This window comes from Pogona vitticeps, chromosome 1 (assembly GCF_051106095.1).
Source record: "Pogona vitticeps strain Pit_001003342236 chromosome 1, PviZW2.1, whole genome shotgun sequence".
In the NCBI taxonomy this organism is placed as follows: Eukaryota; Metazoa; Chordata; class Lepidosauria; order Squamata; family Agamidae; genus Pogona; species Pogona vitticeps.
The window spans coordinates 25,727,414-25,749,664 of NC_135783.1; the positions used below are offsets into that span (position 1 = coordinate 25,727,414).

General features: G+C 39.2%; 1 protein-coding gene across 4 annotated transcripts in view; it reads right to left on the minus strand.

Annotated features, from left to right (window-relative positions):
* The window catches only part of MTA3 (metastasis associated 1 family member 3), a 182,068-nt gene that overhangs the window by 24,259 nt on the left and 135,558 nt on the right, over positions 1-22,251 (minus strand). For 3 of the 4 annotated variants that reach the window (XM_078380862.1, XM_078380857.1, XM_078380865.1), the window contains exon 17: positions 20,261-20,292. In XM_078380862.1, coding sequence (XP_078236988.1) covers positions 20,261-20,292 — 32 coding nt within the window. Of the gene's footprint in view, positions 1-12,842; positions 12,998-20,260; positions 20,293-22,251 lie in introns of all 4 variants that reach the window. The other variant, XM_078380852.1, reaches the window with a different exon arrangement.

The window sequence follows — 22,251 nt, forward strand, 5'->3', positions numbered from 1 at the left end:
TCTAGACAGAAATATTCCTATTGGCCCATTGAAGGAAAATTTACAGAAACAATGCTTTGATTTACACAGTGCTCTTCCAACCATGTTAAGAATGATGAATTAAATAGTATGTTTGACGTCAAAGAATGGTTAGGTTACCAAACTGGTGAAGATTTTGTTTACACATCTGCTTATATTTTCTTTAATATATGGATATCCTCTTCCCCAGTTTATTAGACAGAATTAACACAACTAATTACTGAACAAAATTATCATTCAAGTGTTTGTCTTGTTCTTAACAATGTATAAGTATATAGACTGTGAGTCAGTATAGAGTCTTAGTGCTCTTCAACTGGAAAACAACAAATTCTGGAGTTGTTCTTGTTTTGTATACATCACTCCACTCTTCCCAAACAAAACATCAAAATTCTTTGGGGCATTTAAGCATTCACCAGAAGTACATAAGAATGTCCTCTAAGTGAATGACAATTTTGCATTAAAACCATAGCCAATAAAGAACTTTGTTGTCCTGTCAAATAGATGAATGTCTTCTTGTTTCCTCTCAGCTACATCAGAAAGACAGTAATAAAATGTACCACTCCCCTGTCACACACACATACATATCTTTCCTTTCTGCTCTGTCTTGTAAAATCAATTAGTGCTCTTATGCACCTGGGGGGGGGGAGAATATTTGAGTTTGTAGATTTGTCCCAGTTTACTGTTTTCATACCCACAGGAAACAACACTGCTTTGTAGAATGCAAAGCCAGGCAAGTGGGCCCATACAATATCTGAAATCTCTCTCTCTCTTCTCCCCCACCCCATTCTCCCATGCAGATATAAGATGCAATGAAGCTGTACTTCCATTTTCTTCCATTTCCAAAGATACTAGATACATGCTGCTTGAGATTTTTGTTGTTTTTCTAAACTTAAAATTTCAATAGTTTTAACTAATTTTTAAGGTGAACCTGAAAGCTCATTCATTATGCTTGGATACACTGGGTCAACTCCATCACATTTAGAGATTTTATTTATTTATTTATTTATTTATTTATTTATTTATTTATTTAAATGTATGCTGAAACTATGATTTTTCTGTTATTGCAATGTTCTCATCTTGATCAATTCAGTTCTTGATTTGTGCCTTCAGTTGGTTTGTGTGGAACTAAGTTGAAGAACATGGTTTGTTGCACAGATGGTTTGTGTGCAACAACCCATGCCTTCCCCTGTTGATGTACTTGAACTGAGGGATTGGAAATCTCTCATTGCGCCATTCAATATATGTCAACTCATGAATAAGGCTCATTCAATTCAATTGAGCTTACTTCCAGGTAAACAGATATAAGATGCAACTAAAAGTAATACCTTTGCACTTAACATTTGGAACAAAGGGTATTGGGGCATTTTACAGACTAAAGAGTTATATTAGACATTGGCTTTAGAAGAAATTGAAGTGATGGGCAACAATTCAAAAAGGTTTATGCCTCACAAAACCTATTAGCATTTAAGTTGCCAGAAAACATTTAATTGGTCTTGCTGCAACAGGTTACCACAGTGCAAGGTTCATCGTATGGTAGACTAACATCTGAATTAAGTAGGTAGACCTGAGAAGAGATGGTGGTGAATGTAGGGCTACCTTTGAATAAGTTGTCAGACTACTGTATATGAACTTCTAGTATCTATGCTAGTTCATATTTACTGTATTTATTCGTATGATGATGAGGATCAGGAGAAGGATGTCTGGATCATTGACATTGCAATTCCAGGGGATGCCAGAGGTGAAAATAAAGAATTGGAAATACTAACAAAGTACAGAGACCTGGCAATCGAAGCATCTTGTCTCTGGAAGAAAGACACTTCAGGTGTCCCCATATTCATTGGGGCTTGATATCAAGAAACTTCGCACAGTACTATAAACAGCTGCAGATCTCAGAAATCACACCACCATCAGAGCTACAAAAAAACAGCAGTATTAGGAACAGCATACATACTGTGCCAATATTTAACAGATACTTAGGTTTGGGGTTAAAACTTGTATCTGTTATATCAGTGGTCCTCAACGTTGGGCCTCCAGATGTTGTTGAACTACAACCCAGAAGCCTTCACCACCATCTCTGCTGGCCAGGATTTCTGGGAGTTGAAGTCCAAGAACATCTGGAGGCCCAAGGTTGGGGACCACTGTGTTGTATAATACCAGTCAATGTTTTTTATAATTTTGACAATAATAATAGTGCAATGCAAAAAGATGAAAAACAAACCTTAACATGGCCTGGATAGACTATAAAAAGGCATTTGACTCATTGCCATACAGCTGGATTAACACCTACCTAATAAATATTTGGGATTAATAAAAACATTCAGAAGTTCCTCAAGAAAAACATGGAAAAAATGGAAAACTCTCTTAATGGTCCATGGTGAAGAAATTGGGGAAGTTATGATCAAAAGAGGAATATTTCAAGGGGATTCTTTGTCACCACTGCTATTTAACATCTGACTAATTCCCATGTCAATAATCTTAAAGAAAACTAGATTGGGCTACCATATTTCAGACATGCAAGAAAAATCAACAATCTCTTATACATGGAGGACCCAAAACTATATGCAAAAAGTTCCACAGAGATAGAATCACTGCTAAACACAGTGCAAATATTTAGTGAAAATATCCAAATGACATTTGGAATTGACAAATGTGCAGCACTGTCTATAGATCATGCAAGATCCACAGACGAGATGGAATAGAGTGTAAAAATGGCAATATGATAAAATCACTATAAAGTGATGAAAATTACAAATACCTTGTAGTACCAGATGCAGATAACACTGTGCACACGAAAGTTAAAAAACTGACAGAAAGGGAATATATCAAAAGAGCGGGAAATCTTAAAATCAGAATTAAATGGTGGAAATACAATAAAAGCACATGGGGCATTCCAGTAATTAGATAACCAGCTGGAATAATAGATTGGACTCAAAACAAATTAGAAGGATTGGATTGGAAAACATGGAAATGAATGAACATGCATCATGTGCTACATTCAAAAAGTGATGTGGACAGATTATATTTATCACAAAAAATTGGGGGTCGTGCATAACTGCAAATACAGCAGATAGTAGAGGAGGGGGGAAAAAGAAGCCCAAATGATTATATCAGTACAAGCAGACAAAAATTACTTAAGGCAGTAAAAATGGAGAATGTTTTGAAAATAACAGAAACAAAAGCTCAATATAAGAAACAAATTATGGAAAAGAAATTAAACAACTGAAAAAAGAAACCACTAAATGGATAACACCTGAGAAATACTGATGGAAAGCATAATCATAATTCAGCATGGGTATGGCTAAAACTGGGGACCATTAAGAAACAAAAACAAAAGAAAGTGGTCCCCGGGGGCTTTGGGAGCAATATCAAGAAATTTCACTCAGTACTGTAAGCCATTGTAGATCTCAGAAATTACACCATCAGAGCTACAAAAAACAGCAATATTTGGAACAGCATATATACTGTGCCAATATTTAACAGATACTTAGATTTTTGGTTAAAACTTGTATCTGTTACACCAGTCAGTGTTTTTATAGTTTTGATTGACTGTGCCTGGTGTTTTTAATAATAATAATAATAATAATAATAATAATAATAATAATAATAATAATAATAATAATAATAATAATAATAATAATAATAATAATAGCAGCAGAATGCTAAGTCATTTCTGACTTTTAGCAACTCCTTCAAGGAGTTCCTAGATATGAACACTCAGAACTGGTTTACCATTCTCTTCTTCTAGGGGGTGCTCTAGAATTGTGCAGTTTGCCCAAGGCTACACGGGCTGGCTCTTCTTTGCAGAGGCACAGTGGAAAATTATTTATTCTGAATCCATTACATTTTTATATGTACAAATTATAAATGCATTCAAGTCTTTAAAGACACTATATGATTGAATCATTCAACCAATGCATCACCCATTCTCTTTGCTGACTACAGTTCATGCATTATGGAGTTTAAATAAAGACAAATATTCAGTCCTGTCATTCAGGACTGCACTTCTTCCAAAGTTCTGGATAATGTCATATGAGTTTCCTATATTCTTTAGTTATATAAAAGCCAGGAGTGCCAATCTAGCACAATGAAGCTAATTTTAAAAATTATATTCGTTCCTTGCATTAAGCTAAAAAAAGAAATTTACAATACAGCTTGTATTGCATTTTTTTGGAAGGGCTGCAAGTCTAAAATGGTATTTTATATTTTACTTGAAGTAGCAATACACTGAAATTAAGATATATTATATTGGTTCATAGTACATTGAAGATGTTGGTAAATATACAGGGACTAACTAGTGAAAATGAATTTTTTCTGACAGAATCACAGCCTAATCTGCATAAAACGGTATACAGCACTTGAAATGGGCACGTGCATTAAAAGATTTAAAGGCCTTATATCAGCTATGATGAACCTTTTTGAGCCCGAGTGCCCAAAAAGCAAAGAAAACCAAATTATTTATTTCGAAGTGCCAACACTGCAATTAAACCTGAATACTGTGGTTTTAGTTTAGAAAAAACAATTCATGTCACTTACACATTTTGTCTGTCTGGTTCTTTATTGATTCCTCCAACTGACAGCTCTTTTAGAAAAAAGTCAAGTGCAAAATGCTACATTGAATTAAATGCACCCTATTTATAAAGCTTATTAAGTACAGTGGTGCCCCGCATAGTGAGGTTAATCCGTTCCGGATTAACCTTCGCTATGGGGAAACATCACTAAACGGAACGGAAAAGCCCATTGGAACGCATTAAACTTTGTTTAATGAATTCCAAATGGGCCCAAAACTCACCGTTCTGCGATGTTTCCCCATCCAGCCACGGCCATTTTGGGTGTTCTGGTGGCCATTTCGGGTGTTCCGGTGGCCATTTTGGGTGTTCCGGCGGCCATTTTTGGTGTTCCAGTGGCCATTTTGGATGTTCCGGTGGCCATTTTGGGTGTTCCGGTGGCCATTTTGGGTGTTCCAGCAGCCATTTTGGGTGTTCCGGCGGCCATTTTGGAACCGCAAACAGCTGTTCCCCCATCGTAATGCGAAGAAACATCGGTATGCGATCGCATTAGCGATCGCAAAATCCTCATCGCTATGCGGATTCATTGTGAAACGGTGCGCTCGTTATGCGAGGCACCACTGTACATTGAAATCCTGAACTTGTTTCCTCCAAAGCAGCTGCATATAGGAGTGCAGTTTTTTTAAGTATATACCAACATTTTATACACTACATAAAGTATATACACACATTTCACTTATTTGAAATGTAGTGTTGGAAAAGAGATTTATAGGTATCATGACTTGTCAGAAAGAGAAGTAAAGCAAATTAAGTGTGGACTCTCATTAGAAGCTTAAATAACCAAGCAAAGGGTATTGTACTACAGTGGCATCATGAGAAGACAAGCTCACTGGAAAAGGCAGCAATGCAAAAAAAAGTGCAATGCAGTAGGAAAAGAGGAAGACTGCACATGAGATGGATTGACTCAATAAAGAAAGCCACAGTCTTTTGTTTGTAAGACCTTTTGTTTGGTGTTGCAGTCAAAGCAGGACTAGGAGCAGAGAGACTGGGATTCAGATTTGGGGAATAAACTATGATACTTTTGCCTGCTTTGGTAATGAGAAACAGAGAAACATGATTGCTACACACTTCAGAAATCTAGTGTTTGCTGTTAATGAGATTCTGCCAAATATTCCAATTCTGCCCAGTTCAATTGAGAGTCTAAACAGAATCTTGAAATACTGTACTTGCTGTTCTGAGCAAAACCTGTAGAGCTAAATGCAGTGGAGATGAACTTTGGAAGGTTACTTTTTCATGGTTTTATTTAAATTTATTTATATTTAATTTATATACCACCCCATTAGTCCCAAGGCACTATTCTGGGTGGCATACAGACAATTATAAACCAGGACAAATGAACTATGGACACTAAAATGTAACAGAAACAGCAATGACAAATCAAAACCATAAAAGCTAATGGCAACAACAAATTTTCACGATAAAGAGGGCCAGATGGGAGGCGCTCAGACAGGGTTGGATTGAAAAGCCTCCCTGAAGAGTAGTGTTTTTTAAAGCGCAACCCCCATCTCTGTTGTATTCTTTTCTTAGAAAAGCTATTTTTATTTTCATTTCACCAGTTTGTTCTGCAGTGTATCCCGTGACTGGTCATATCTATCATGGCAACGTTTCTCAATATTCCCAGTTTGGGGACCCTACAAATCAAAGAGTCCTGGGACTTTGCTGAAGCCTCAGATGATCGGGATCTAACCAGTATCTTAACAAAGCTCTCCTAAAGAACCTGATAAATGGCATAACTGAATTCAATTAAAGATAGGTGAAGGCATTCTGAATGTTATACTTAACCAATGAATGATTTAAGTACTCATAGTGTTACTTTAAAAATCCAGAAGATTAATGAATAATTATTTATCAAGCCTTTCTTCCTATAAAAACCCTAGGACTAAGCACCATTGACTACAAGGGACTTATGCCTATAGAAACATGGATAACATTGCATTTTAGAAGTGTTACATCACAGGATTGCAAAGCTCCATTCCATAACATATGGTGACGTTCTAATGATATATTTCTATAGTACTATAATTTTTCAAACCTTGACCTATTGCTGCCAAGGTAAAAGTTTCTTTCTTTCTTTCTTTCTTTCTTTCTTTCTTTCTTTCTTTCTTTCTTTCTTTCTTTCTTTCTTTCTTTCTTTCTTTCTTTTCTTTTCTTTTCTTTTCTTTTCTTTTATTTTCTTTCTTTCTTTCATATGCTACCCATCTAGCCAGGCTATTTTGGGTCGTTCACAACACAATCAAGCAAAAAACATAATTACAAGTATAAAATAAATTCAACATATAAAACATCAAAAATATAATGACAATTAAATAATCACATAATAAAATATTAGATATTTAAATATTTCAAATGGTGCAGAGGGCAGAAAAATCTTTTCATCAACGGCTGTTTTAAGACAAACATGTTTAGGCTTCTTTTGTTAGTTTCTCTACTTACCAGAAAAAGACATTGCAGGGCCATGTTTTGGATTAAAAATAGAACTATGTGGAAAACGCCTTAAAATTACTTCCACCTCCCACTCTGTCAAACAGAAAGCAACTTGTAAGGCTGGCCAGAAAAAAATCAAGTGTGTACCATAATACAATCTTACTGAAATCTTTTACTGGGTACTTTTGAACGCAATGCAATCCAACAATTGTGATTAGCTTTTGATGCCTTTTTAATTCTGGTTTTATAAGTCAAGTCTCTCTGTGTGTCTCTCTCTCTCACACACACACAAACACTTTGGAAGGTTCATTTTTTCATGGTTTTATGAAAGAGTCCATTTCTCTCACAGTTTCTCTCCCTAAATTTTCAGCAGTCATTTTCATCAGTTCAGTATGTCCCTGTTTCCTCTCATTACATTTAAACAAGCTGATGAATCCACCTGTCCCTCTTTCACACGTTCCTTCACACCTTAATTGGAGCTTTCCCTCCTGCTTGCAGTCACCTCTGGTGGAAGTAGTAATTCACAAGCTGGATTGACTGCCCCGGGCTATTCTACAGTAGAAAACAATAAAGCAACCATATCTCCAATCTCTAAAAAGAACTGATTTGCAAGTGCCGCAAGCAAGGAAGGTAGCAGGGATAGGTGGCTTGCAATCGTGCAGTTTGAGGCTCTGCTGTGAGAGTGGGGGGGGGGGGTAGCACTCCGCTCAAGTGTCTAGGGAGAGGTCTCCACATGCCAGCTGTGGCACACCTGCCATAGGTTCACCACCACTGCCTTATATGATGTAATAATTCAACCAACTCATCACTCATTCTCTATGCTGGCTACAATATCTGTCCCATTCAATCACTATTAGTTACTGACACATTCTAATACAAGATCCTTGTTCCTGATGTAAACATACCACTTGATTTCTCATGATACAGACAACTTGATACTGGATCTATCTGTGTAGGCACTGAGTGCAATGAACAATTTTTGCTTTCACTGTACCATCTACATATGGGTTTACCTGATGCAAAAGAGAGGCAATGGGATGTGGTAGGAGGCCTCCATCACCAACCTCAACAGTCTGATTCCCTCTTCTGAACAAACCAATCCATGGAAGTTAGGATTGCTCCCTATCCATGTTGGTAATAGAAACTGGGGAGTAGGGCAACATATTGTAGCACTTTAAAGACTAACAGTTTTCAATTCTGTGCCAGCTATTGTGGAACAAGTTTCTCAGGAAGTGGATGTTGACTCAAAAAAGCTCATATTGAAACAAAACTGTTAGTCTTTGAAGTGCAACAATATTTTGCTCTTTTCTTCATTTTCTTTTACCAACATGCTGAGACAGATTAACACACTTACTTTGGAAATCCTTATGCATATAAAGTATATGCATAATAGCCTATGCCACTGTACATCTATGACAGACAGCACACACAGAAGGGCGAATGTAAATATCTGCACAACACAGGAAGACCAAAGAGACTGGGAAAAGAACCAGAGAAAATAATTAGAGAAGCCAATAGCTTGGGGGCAAACCAAGAATTAATAGTACTGGAATACTGTTAACTTGCTTTCCCACTACAGTCCTGATCTGCTTCTTTGTTATCAAAAAGAAAAAGACGAAAGTACTGCAGGGGAGTGGGAGAAATAACTTCAAATGAAGTAGTGTAATATTAGCTTTATGATGTTGTGAAAAGGCAGCAGGAAAAAGAGAAAGACTGGACACAAGATGAATTCACTCAATAAAAGAAGCCATGGCTTTTAGTTTGCAAGATCTAAGAAGGGCTGTTAATGATAAAATCATTTGAAGATCATAAAATCATAGGGTTGCCACATGTTGTAGATTAGAGATGAGCACAAATTGAGTTTTGTACCCATCTCACAGCTGCCACACATTCCCTCCCCCCCCCCACAGATGGCCCACTCACTCACCCCTTGCCAACAGGGTCCTCCTTCTCTGACAGCGGCCAGGCTTGGCTGGGGGAAGGAGCTTGGGCTGCCCTTCCCTACCTCCCCCAGCAGCTGACCCCTGACTGTTTAGGGAGATTCCCTTTCCTGCCTCCTCATCGGAATGGTCAGCTGCTGGAGGAGGCAGGGAAGGGCAGTTCCCAGCTCCTGCCTGGTTTGGCCCACCACCTGACAAGAAGGGGAGGGGGGAGGAAACACATGGCAGCTGTGAATGAAGCCCCCTGACTCAACTGATGCCCATCTGTAGTGTAGTGCAAATTCATAAATGCAGAGTTCATCCAAGACACTCTCTCTCTCTCTCTCTCTCTCTCTCACACACACACACACACACACACACACACACACACACACACCTGCAGCACATTCACATGCACCAAATTATGCCATAGCTGCAATTACCAAGGGCAGGGTAGGAATCCATGGGGAGGAAAGAGAAAAGCTGCCATCCAGAGATCACCTTCTTTCCACTTTTTGCAAAGCTTGTGTAATGCAGAGACAATGGCAGCTGCCATGACTTCCTTTACCCCACACACTTCAACCCTGCCCCATCTCTTTGTCCCAGGCTCAGCAATAGGAAAGTGCAAAACACACACGAGGAATTGGGTGGGAAAGAAGAGAAACTGGATTTTCCAAGCAGCCCAAAGAGTGGGTTACAGAATGGCTCCTTTTCTGGGTTTTAATTAACACTTTGCATGGGCACCAGGACTGGGACATGGAAACATAAGCAACCCGAGACCATCCTAATCAAGCAAGCTGGCAATCATCACCTGGCATAGAATGTAAGGTGGGACAAGATTTCTCCCACACACAAAGGAGAATGAGGTGGGGAAGGTGGAATATATCTCTATGAAATGCAATGGGAGGGAGGCTTTGAAGGACTGGCCAGTCTGAAAAGACATGAGTCAGTAGATTCCTGATGGGAGGAGACTGAAGGAAAAAGATGGAGGGAAAGATCTGACTAATAGGGCCAATAAGGAGGATCCCAACTTCAGAAGACTTGCTGGTGCTTCATACTCCCATGGAGTTGCACAACTACACCACTGGTTGCCATAACTCAAAACAGACAGGACAGGACATAACAGCAACAGTGCTAGGACATGAAAGCTGAACCCGTTGAAAGAATAATTTCTGCAATACACAACTACACATTTGGAAGGAGAATCCATAGAACTGAGCCACATCAACAGAATATTGCAATTTGTATCCATCTGGGTTAATGCTTTCTACATGGAAAGTATTACAGCCTTTCTTGGCTATCATTATAATGCACTCCAAAGATGAGAGAACCGATGATGGACTGAAATAATAATATTGGAACGCAGGGATTACATATATGAAATCAATCAGAAGGAAATTCACGCCGGAATTATAGCTCAAGGGAGACTTGAAAGAAAGAAGGAAGGGGGGGGGAAGGAAGGACAAGCGTCTTTAGACTGTTTCTCCTTTTATCAGAGGCTTTGGACCTGATCCAGCAGGACTTACACTTCATGGCCCACAAAATCCATGTTTACACCCCATTCCAAATGTGCTGTAGGTCAATTGTACTATTCAGTTCACATCTTTCGCCATCTCAGAGGAGATCACAGTACCTGATGCCATGCTTTTAATGGCTAACATAACTCAAGTCGAGTTCAGATGCCCTCACAAAGAAAGGCCTTGCTGGACGCAGGCTTTCCTTTGTCAAGGAAAGGTCCGGTGCAGCAAAGTCAGCTGCCTGACCAGTGCTTCTCCAGACAGCGCCTCAGCCAGGCACTTCCCTTTGCTTCTTCCTTGCTTTCCCCACATGGGCGAAGTGAAGGGAGAACGAAGTAAACTCAGTCAGAGATTTAGGAGTTATTTGAATCCCACCGTCAGGAATTCAGGAGACTCATGAAGCACTTGCTTTGCTTATAGTTAATTGTGTGGGAAGGAAAGAAAGGAGAAAAGGCATGAGGCTCTGTCTGTCATTCTCCCTCAAAAGAGGCAGGGCTTTGAGGAGGCAAAGGGATTTTGAGAGAGGGGTAGGGCCCTTCCCCTGGTTTGGAACCACAAACTGAGCAGCTTTGAGGTATAGGTATGTGTGCAGGATCTGTCCTATAGGTCACTATTATGTTCAATCTTCCAGTTTTCAGGAGCTGGCCCTCCTAGAGAGATTGAAAAAGCTATCCTATACATGCCATTGTCAGTCCCCTGATCTGACATAAGCATTGCCAAGTTTTCCAAAAACTGTTAGAATATGAAACACTCTGCTTCATAAAAACTAAGCTAAGGCACTGTAGATATTAACACTGGAAAACAGATTCCAGCTGGACTGCCTTTATTCATATTCCTTGTGGTCAGAAATCCACTGTGTGCCTCCTCCCGCTCATATCACAGTGAATCTCAGGGCTTTTATGCACCTTAGGAAAATTACAGGGTGTACTGGTATTTCTGGCATCAAACATCAAGAACATCTTTGCATGCAGTAGTTGACCTAGGTTTCCCAGACATTCATCTTGAGGAACTGATAGATTCATGAGCAAGCGTGTATCACATACCCATGCAATATGTTTGCTAATGTGTTCTTGCAACAATTGTAAAGTGTGAAACTGCCTCTTCAGTTGATTGAAAAAGAGTTAAGAGGAAAAATAAAATCTTCATTTGGATTACAGCCAATATGGCCATCCTTTGAGATTCTGAAAATCGTAGTCCAAATAATGAACTTTTTGCTATCCTTGCTTCCAAACAAACATTTATGCAAGAACTCCAGATGTTATTCTCCTGTCTTTAAAAAAAATCTTCAATTTGGAAAAATGAAGCTATGCTATAAATACCTGACAAAGCACCTGTGTATAATCACACACAGAGAGATGCATGTACATCTAAAATAAATCTGCCTGTTTTCTCCACACAGTGCAGATTGGGTTGCATCATTAAACCATCAAGGGGTGAGCTATAATTGAGGGATCTCCATAGCAATCAGCACATGGGAAGCCTCTGCACTCATAAATCTGTGTAGCTGATAATGAAAGGATGTTTTAATAAAAGGCTGAGCAAGGACAGCACTGCAGGAACATACTGCCTTTGGTCCTTAGTACAAAGATAAATAAAAAAAATTGGTGAGATAAGGTAGATACCAGAAAGAATGAAAAATCCCACACAATACACAAGCAAGAATCTTTACACGTTGACTGGAAAAATCCCTGCCGTTATCATGAATGGTGTTGCATAAAGAAAGCTAGTGTAGTGAAAGACCTGCTGGCTTGTTTGTTTTACCATCAATGGTTAAACAATTATAGGCTTGTTTGTTTCACCATCAATGGCCAAGGTATTTTACAGAAAAATGGTGATCAAGTCCCTACCCTGAGGAGCATACATGCATGAACAGATCAATGGGGCCCCACTGGTGAGGTACAAGCCACCCACTGTCACGAGTGGAAGAGATGATCACCACAGAAGTGTTCCCAAGTTTAGCACATCCCTACAGAAGTAAGAGGCAGCTGTTAAGCTGTATGACAGAACAGTATCAGGCACAACACAGCCATTGGCAGGCCAGCCATTTCCTACCTGCATAGCCCCACCCACAATTCTAGTTTTCAACCACTGTGAAATATAATGAAAAATCAGGACTCTCTCTCTCTTTTTTTAAAATAGCAAACCCCTTCTCTTTCTAGTACAGAGTAATTGTTGTCTACCTGAGATCAAAGAAGTCTATTGGATTATAGCATCTATAAATATTACTATGTTACAACAGAGATTATTCCCGCAGGTGTCAAACACACTGGAAGGGGCACATAAAGATTCATCATGTGCATAGGAACACATTTCAGGTTTCTCAGCCTGTTATACAGAAACAACAGCAGCTGTCAATGCTCTTGGTTCACATCGGCTCTTGACTCCCCCCTTTCTCTTACCTGGTCTCTTCTGTAGCAATAAACAAACCATCATCGGGAGCACTGAGCCAGTTTTGTCTCTGCCTCTTGAGCAACGGCGTAACGCTTGGCATAAGGTCACTTGTGCCGACTTGTAAAGTTTTACCATTAGTTGTATAGAAATCATGCGCAGCTTGCTGAAAGCATTACCAAAACAAACAAACAAGAAGGTTTTAGAAAACATAGGCTACAATCCAGTGGAGAGTCTTCTTCTGCCCTGGTGTTCTTTTCAGGACAACCAACTCCACCCACCTTGTTCCCACATGCGTTCCAAACTGCATGTGAAAGACCGTGCCATTTGCAAACACTTCTGATGAACCTCCACAATTCTGCCCTCATCTTAAACCTGGGATAGGCGATGTGTGGAACCTGCCAATATTGTCGTACAGAAGCTCCCATCGTCACAGACCACTGGCCATGCTGGCTAGGACTAATGGGAGACCAGCAAATATGCAACCTCTGATCTAGAAAGGAAACACCTTTAGCTACCAAGTTCCCTATGGTAGTTTTTTATAAACTTTACTTGCAGCATGCTAGGCTTTCCTGTTATTGGGTAGTCTTTGCCAGAGGTTAGAAATCAGGCTTTTTTGGACCACAGCTCCCAGTACTGCCCCCCACAGCTGGCAGGGGACTTTAGAAGTTCAAATATATAATTTTCCCAAGCCTGTTACCCCGGCATTGCCCACAATCTGCTGTACTGGACTACTGAAAAAGAAAAGTTTTGGTAAGAGTGTCACTATTTGACTCACATAAACTCCTAGTCAAACTTAACAAAGGTAAAAATGTATTGATTTACTGTTCTTGCTCCTCCCTCCCTCTAATCATATCCATTAAATTTGCCTCGTAATGTTAGCCATTAATGGGTACCAGTGAGGTCCTAAGTGCCTCTTTTGTCTGTTTTCTTCTGGCAGGAAATGTGATGCTACCATGGCAAAGCACAGTGTGAGACGCTGCATGCATTTATGGACTGTTGCCTGATCTAGATTTCAAATCCTAGCTTTGGTCATGGTGTGTGAACAAATGACAGTCTCGCCGCTCAGATCACGGCTCTGTGGATAGAAACCTAGCTTCTTTGCAAAAGACTTAAGAAACATTTCATGTACTTTTTAAAGCCACAGGATAACAGATCCATCCCCTGTTGAGAAACTTGATCAATATATAACTCAGACACAAGCTTTTTGAAGTTGATGGAAGATATGGCACTCCCATTCTACTACCTTTTCTAGTAGGATTTCTGGTGCAAAACAAAAATGCAGTTTGGTTAAAAAAGAAACAGTCACTGATGTTCCTTTCCCCCTAAAAGCTTGGAGAACGTCCTAGAGTCCATTTTCCTAGTCATTTGTCCTAGCCACAAAAGAACAATCTCATTTCACCACTGCATCACCTCATTCAAAATGATGCATCAGAGGGTTCAAAATGAGCTGCATCAGCTCATTCAAATGATATTTTCCCTAAACAGCAAAAAGCAAAAAAGTGTGCTTCTTATACACAGCCCCACAGCCCTTCAAGCACTCTGGGCGGTTTACAAGTTAATTATGCAGGCTACACATTGCCCCCCCATGAGCTGGGAAAGATAGAAGCCTGAGTCAACTTCAAGCCGGTTACCTGGGATTGAACTCTGGGTCATGAGCACAGATTTGGCTGCAGTACAGCAGTTTAGCCACTGTGCTATGAGGCCAGTTCTTTGATAGAAAACTAAAAGGAAATATTCACATACAGTATCTGTCATCTTTTTCAAAGGATTGAAATTATATTCTGGCCCACACTTTATGTAGCAAGTCCAGCATAACACGTGCCTCATAATTATGTGGCAAAAATGTTGCTGTTCTTTTTAAATTAAAGGAGTTGCTTATAGAACACAGAGGGCATTATGTGTCATTGCCTCAAATGCCATGAAGCGCAAGAGGGGTTTTTGTTCGTTCATTCTACTGCTAACTGCTGCACCTGGCAGTCCTTTCAGAATGTCTGTGGACTGCATCTCAATTGTCTTTGTATTCAAACATATATCCATTTTATTTTACATCAAATGCATTTAAAAAAACACACCATAAACATCAAATTACTTATTAAAAGAACAAAACAAAACAAAAGGTAGTCAGCATCAGCCTGGAAAATATATATATAAGGATTTCAGGAGGTGGAAAAAAACTATTAAAGATCAACAAAACACAGTGCAGCTGGACCCAGCAGGAGAACAAGAAAACAGCAGAGTTAAACCCAACGTGAAGTGCCTCTGAAATAAGGTTCTGACTCTTAATCCCCAAGGTGAGAGGGCCCATGAAATGACAAATCATGGGCTTTGACTCATCACCTAAAAATAAAAAGACTAAATTGTACCTTTACACCTGATATAACCATCAGCAGGGATATTGTTAGGCAGTGTAGTGTTTAGCCTGGATAATTAAATTGTAAACCGCTCAGAGAATGCTTTAGGCACTATTGGGCAGTATATCAGTAGCACATTTTGCTTTTTTGCTTTGAGTAGTATAGGAGAACCAGAATCTGGCATCTTAACCAGTTACAGGCCAAGGCTAAAATATCCAGGTAATTATTTTTAATAGTTACAGATTTTAAAAAGTAAACATTTGCTTTAACAGTTCTGAAAAGTAACTAGAATTCTTGTTTTCAATTACTTTTTTTTTAAAGTGCCTGACAATTACAAACTTCTAGTAAGTGGCACAAAATCCCCTTCCCTCCTCTTTGCAATCATCTCAGCACCTCCAGAAGAGCACAAGCCAGCAGCAGATGACACAGTGTGTGAGTCAACACTTTCACCATGTGATATTTCTCTTTCACTGTTAAGTGAAACTACACACCTGTAACTGTAAAAGTAACTTAAAATATAGTTGCACTGTGAGAGAAGTGAAATTATTTCTTCCCAGTTTACAGGCATAATATGGTATAACTATATTTTCATCATTAGAAAACAGAAATATTTATAAATATATTAGGATCATGGTACCCATGGCCAATCGGTTTGTAGCTCATCCCACCACCCCCATGGAGCTGGAAATAGCAGATGAATGAAGCACTTACTTCCAGTTTCTTTGGTTTCTTTCTGGATGGTTGAGAGAGGAAGCCTAGCCCAGTCTTGTCAAAGGACTGGGTTTCCTGCCCTCCTGTTTGCAAAAGAGGGTTTCCTGAAACTCACAACTGCCACCATATCTCACCCCCCCCACATGTGGCTGCTCCATTTCACCAGAAGGTGCTTCCCTTGGAAACGCCAACGACGAGTGTATTTCCATGAAGCTACCTATATATAGCATTGTTTCAATCTAGTGGCCAGTCCTAGTAATATACCTTGAGAATGTTATTTCTGTCTTTTTGTTTTTTCAGGCTGCAGATAAGTGAAATCATAGGTACTGATTATGTGGATATGGCTGTCCTACTGTTTTGAATTATTTGTCATTAATTACTTCCAAGCTCTGTTTTAGGAACCCTGCAGTGTTCTAGAGTCCAATCACCAAGGGCATACATTCCAGGAAAGGAAATAGTATAAAATGAAATGATGGCACCCCTCCTCTCCCTTTGTTGGCTTAGTGATACAGATTTACTAGGAAAAGAGATACTGTATTTTTCCATGTATAAGATGCCCCCATGTATAAGATGCCCCCCACTTTTCTAATCGAAAATTCAGAAATCGAAGTGGGGCTTAGCAAGTGTAGGGGAAAAGGGATCAAAGCACTGCAGGATCGCTTTGATCCCTGCTTTCCCCTCCACTTCCTTTTGTTCTCTCCTTGGCTTACTTCCGTGTATAAGACAACCCTTAATTTTTTGTCTAAAAATTTTAGACAAAAGTATAGTCTTATACACGGAAAAATACCGTAAATATTTTAAACACTGTACCATAACTCATCTCATCTGTCACACGAGTGTGGCAGTATTTACAAACATTTTCATTTATTTATTTGTCCATTTTATTCTTAATTTCTTTATTCTTTCTAGCAAGAGAGAACTTTAGGCAGATACCAATATCAAAACACACCAATAAAACGAAGAGCTGGGATCCTATTCCCAGCTAGAGAAGACACATTTCCTCAATGTTAGTTCTTGCCACATGACATTTTTATAGACACCTGTATGAAAATAATATTTGTTTTAAGCTCTGCTAAGTGTCTAACCAAGGTGCCTTTACATTATCAGATGTTTTAAATGGATATATCTAACAGATTAATTAGCAGAACCCAAATTGGGGGGGATAACATGTTTAGAAAGTACAAATATCCTAGATTTATATCCTGTAAGACACAGTTCTGAATTACTAATTAATTCCTAATTCAGAAAAGCAGAAGTTACCTTAAGCATACAGCAAAACAATAATAAACATATAACAAAACAGAGCACAGAGTGAGTTCTGACTCCTGTCCTCTGAAGATGCCGGCCACAGAGACTGGCAAAATGTTAGGAAGAACAATCTTTAGAACACGGCCAAAAAGCCCGAAAAACCCAGAGCAACCAATAATATTTATATCAAACTAATAACAAAGTTAATCCCTTACACAAAATGCTTATTAAAGACTGCCAAATCTGAAATTATTACAGCCACCAGTTGTGTATGAGACAGCTCATCTAAGAAATCCAGTGGATTCTATTTAATAAGGCCAGTAGAGATATAATGATGTTTTGATGACATAAAAAATGAGCAGAACTCCTAATCAACCAGGAAACATGCACAGGAGCAGCAATCTTGATCTAATCATAATGCTAACATCTGGTATTTGACCCCAGATAGATCTGTCACTGAGCTATCATGTAACTTTGCAGCAAACAGCTAACATTCTGATTCAGGCTCTGTCTAAAAGGAAAGATCAGACTTACAAATATTTATTTGGAACAACAATTGTGGTATGAGCAGCTGGAAGACAAATGGATTGCAATCTTATACACATTTACCTAACAGCAAATCCCATCAGAGAAATATACTAAAAACCAATCTTTAAGCATCTGTTCCATAAGTGGACAGCACCCCCCCTCCATACAAATGAGCAATGGTGCAGGTGTTTATATAAACACTGCATATGCCACTCTGCATTGTAAAAATTCTTCTATAATCCTTAAAAAATATGCGGGCTAAATTTAATGGCTGGTCCCAACTAGAGTTGACCCATTGAACCAATCAGTCTAACATTAGTATTGATTTATGAAATACTACTCCTCTGTCTCAGACAAACCATTGGATTTTACCCCATTTGTGTAATTAGCTGATGGAATTCCCTAACAAAATATGCCACTACATTAGATAAAGTTAATAGAGGATGTAACAAATGTACAGATAATGTCTATTATTGGCTTGATGCCATTACGGAAATACCGAACCTCAGAAATACAGGCTCAGAAGGTGTATGACAGCGAGTACAAGCTGTTGGGGAACAATGTTTATTTATTTAGTGCACTTATATCCTGCTGACTTAGTGCAAAGCACTACTCTAAACAATTTAAAACAAACAATGAAACAGTAACCCATCCCCTCACAAACCAACGTTAAACATCCGTAAATGAACACATACAATAATTAAAAAAGAAAGCTCAAATGATGGCGGAATCAGGGAAGACAGATAGGAATTAAGAGAGGACGTCTTTAAACACTTCTTATCCTTTTAAAGGATGGGAGGGAGGAGGCCTGTGTACTTCTAAGAGGAGCCCATTCTTTAAGGATTGGGCCACAAATGAGAAAGGCACAATTTCTGGTGACAGTCTTCTTTGCCTCTCTTGGCAAGGCGACCCGAAGAAGCAATTCCTATGAAAAACAGACAGGACAGGCTGATGTTCTGACAGAATGACACTCCAACAAGCCCTGTTTCTGAAGGTTTCCAATTGGCCACTCCAGCACAGTTGAGACCAGATGGATCTTTGGTCTGATGCATCATAGATCTTTGTTTCTTAACTAAAACATTGTTTATTTAAGGTCATACCCCACCTGCTCTCCAGTGAACTCAAGGCAGCATACATGGCTCTCCTTTTCTACAGTTTGTCCTGACAACAACCCTGTGAGGTAGGTCAAGTTGAGAGAGAATGAATAGCCCATGGTCCTCCAATGACTTTCAAGGGTGAGAACTAGCATCTGGATTTCCCCAGTTCATTTCCATGTTATAACCAGTGTACCACGCTGGCTCGGGAGGAAAACCATTGACCTGATACTTTGCTTTCCTACTGGTCCTAGCCTATGCATCTGTGGAAAATGACCCTTGACCATCCTCAAGGTGGAGGCCAAATCATCCATGAACAAGTTAAAAAGATAAGAGGCCAAGATTCATCCCTGTTTAACCTCCTTGTTACTCATGATCTCTTCAGGCAATTCACCCTTTGGAACAGAGCAGACCTGACAACTGGTAGGAGCATATAACTTTTGGATAAGGAACAGCTTTCTCCTATCCAAGGAGGTCCTTTCAATTTATCCCACAGCCTTGGAATAGAATCCTTGGAATAGAATCAAAAGCCCCTTTCAAGCTATGTCGAGCCACCACTTTGAGATGACACAACATTCAGTTAGGACATTCAAATATACAGTAGTACTTTTTAGTCCCTTGGAAACAATTTATGGTTTATCTTTGCTTGGTGATCTGAGAAAGAGGTTTCCATGTATGATGTCTCTAGGGCAGAGTTTGTTTTTTCTTAATTGTGACAATGCTGGTGGGGAGATTCTGGGAATTATAGTCTAAGAAAGTAACTATGATCACAACCGGGCTCACTTTTCCATTTCTCCCACAGGTGTTCAGTCTTCTTTTTCTCTACCTCATTTATATCTTTTTGATAGCAGGAAAAAACTTAAATAACTTTGGATAAAGTTCCAGTCTTCCCCTAATGGTACTTCAGCTGTTAATCCTTTTTTCATTTGAAGGAAAATAAACTAATAAAAGTATGCAGCTGTAAAGCGTTTGCTTTGACTGGTGAACATTTGTTTGGCTATTCCTAATTGGTAACATAATTTTTAAATGGATGAAAATAGCATAATCTTTCTTGATGATGAACAAACATTATAAGGAAGCCACCTCCACTACCTAAAATATTCTTGTGCTGAAGTACAAGAACGCAGATGGATTATTGGTAAAAAGATTGTTTGGCCTTCTCTGTCAGTTGTCTGAAGAGTTTACAGACAGAAAAAATATATTTGTCCAAGACAACACAATAATAAGCATAAGGGCTGTTCAGAGATTTGAGCCTAACTCTCAAATATTTCTAGAATTTGCTTCATATTGATTCGTACTCAATAGCATGTAAGGAAGAAATCATACTGCAGATTTTCAAAACCATGTACTGTCAGATGAAGACCAAATGCGCACTTACCTTCTAGAAATCCCCACTGAATAACGGTGCACTTTAAGTATCAATGCACAGGATTACACTCTTTGTGTATCAAACCATTAACAACCAAAGAAAAGAAGAAAAAGGGGACAACTTACCATCTTAGTTCCATGTGTATGGCTGGAAAGTCCTTAAAAAGAAAAAGAAAGACCACACAATTAGCTCTAGATTAAGTTTTTGCTAAAGATCAGTGTAAATGTTTCCTTTTGGTCTTCCCTGAGCACAACTCTAGAGCAGAAAGATATGAAATGCCAAAAAAAAAAAAAAAAAAAAAAAAAAAAAACCTTTGGAAAAGATTGCTACAAAGCCTGAAGTATCTATTCAATCTACAGAGGCAACCTCAGCAGCTGTTGGTCCCAGCATGGATGATGGCATGAACTCTACTGATGGAAAGCATTTGTTTTCATTGCTGAGCCCATTAATGGAGAAATGTGATCTGGCCGCAGTGACACATCCTGCCTGGATTACTGTAACACACTGTACGTGGCCCTGTTTATGGATGGTGTCAGGAAACTTCAGTGGGTCCAAAATGCTGTAGGCAAATTGCTAACTGGGGCAGGTCACAGAGATCACACAACCCCCTTGTTACAGCAGCTCTACTGTTTTTGAGAACAGTTCAGAGTGCTGGTTCTAACCTCTAAACAGCTTGGGTCCAAGCTATCTCAAGGACCGCATCATCCCCTTTATGAGCCTGCTCAAGTGTTAAGATCATCGGGAGAGGCCTTTCTCTTTGTTCTACCACCTTCACGGGTGCATTTAGTAGATGTACAGGAGAGGATCTTCTCCTCCCAGACTTTGGAACTCTCACACACAGGGGGCTAGGCTAGCCCCATCTTTACTATCCTTCCATTCAGGGAAGCTTTCCCTGAGTGACTGGCTTGCCTTAGTAGGGTTTTTAAATGGATTGTTGCACTCTACTGCTTTGAATATGTTCTGATGTCACTTATGATTTTTTAGTACAAGATTAGTTTGATCCTTGTTAGTATTTGTATACTCACTGTTGTGAGCTTTAAATACTGTCTTATAATGATGTAAGCCGCTTTGGGTCCTTTTTAAGGAGAACGGCAGGAAAAAAAATACTTGGAAAATATTTTAAATAAACAAATCTTCTTTACTGTTACTTTTAAAAGTTCAAATTCTTCATCACCTTGTCTGAACATCTGAATATCACACTAGGAGGTTTTCACACCTCTTGCAGTTTGTAGATTAGCTTAGCTTTATTTTGTGATTGGGCTTTGCTTGCAGGTATGATTGTGCAATCACAATGCTCTGCCTGAATCACACTTCAGGAACTTCAGGAACACTAGCAGATTCCAACTTCAAATGGCAAGCTTTCTGTCACATGCTGTTTGGGCCTCAGATACTTGGCATAATTGCAGAAAGCATGTCAGAAATCTGCAAGTACATTGGATTACAGCATATGTTTCCACTGAAAATGATGTTGCAGTGAAAAATAAGTTGACAGGAAGAAAAGTTATGCCATTAGGCAAGAATATAAAATGTAATGTATGTAGTACAGTAGTCGAAAGTTATGAAATAAGGTGAGCTTCAATGTCTTGTTTGAGCAATCCTTAGGGGGGAAAGTATATGATGTAGAGGAGGCATTAAAATGACTCAAGGGGTAGAATACTGGAATTTTGCTTTCCATAGAGCTGAGTTGGGAACTGAATATAGAAATCAGAAAGAAATGTCAGATGCTTTTCTGTCAGTGAAATGAAAAGAAAGGCATTGGGGAAGGCGAGGGAAGAACAGAACAGACTGTTCTTCCCAGGCTTTTCTGTAATGAAAGTATCCCAGCACCTCTAAACTGAGAAAATTAGAAAGCATTATTTTCTGCTATAGGAGATCTAGGGAGACACCGATATGCATCTGAATCTGGACATGGGACTTTCTCCTTAGGAGATCTGGAGTCTTGGACACTCTAGGATCCAAAGACCTTTAGGGACTCTACCATACTGCCCCTCAGAACTTCATTTGGCCTAAAGCCTTAACAGAAACTTGTCAGGACTAAACTGTACATTACAGTTAGTGAAGTATTAAAAGAAGGAATTCTTTAGCTGCAGATATCATTAGATAGTCATAGCAGGAG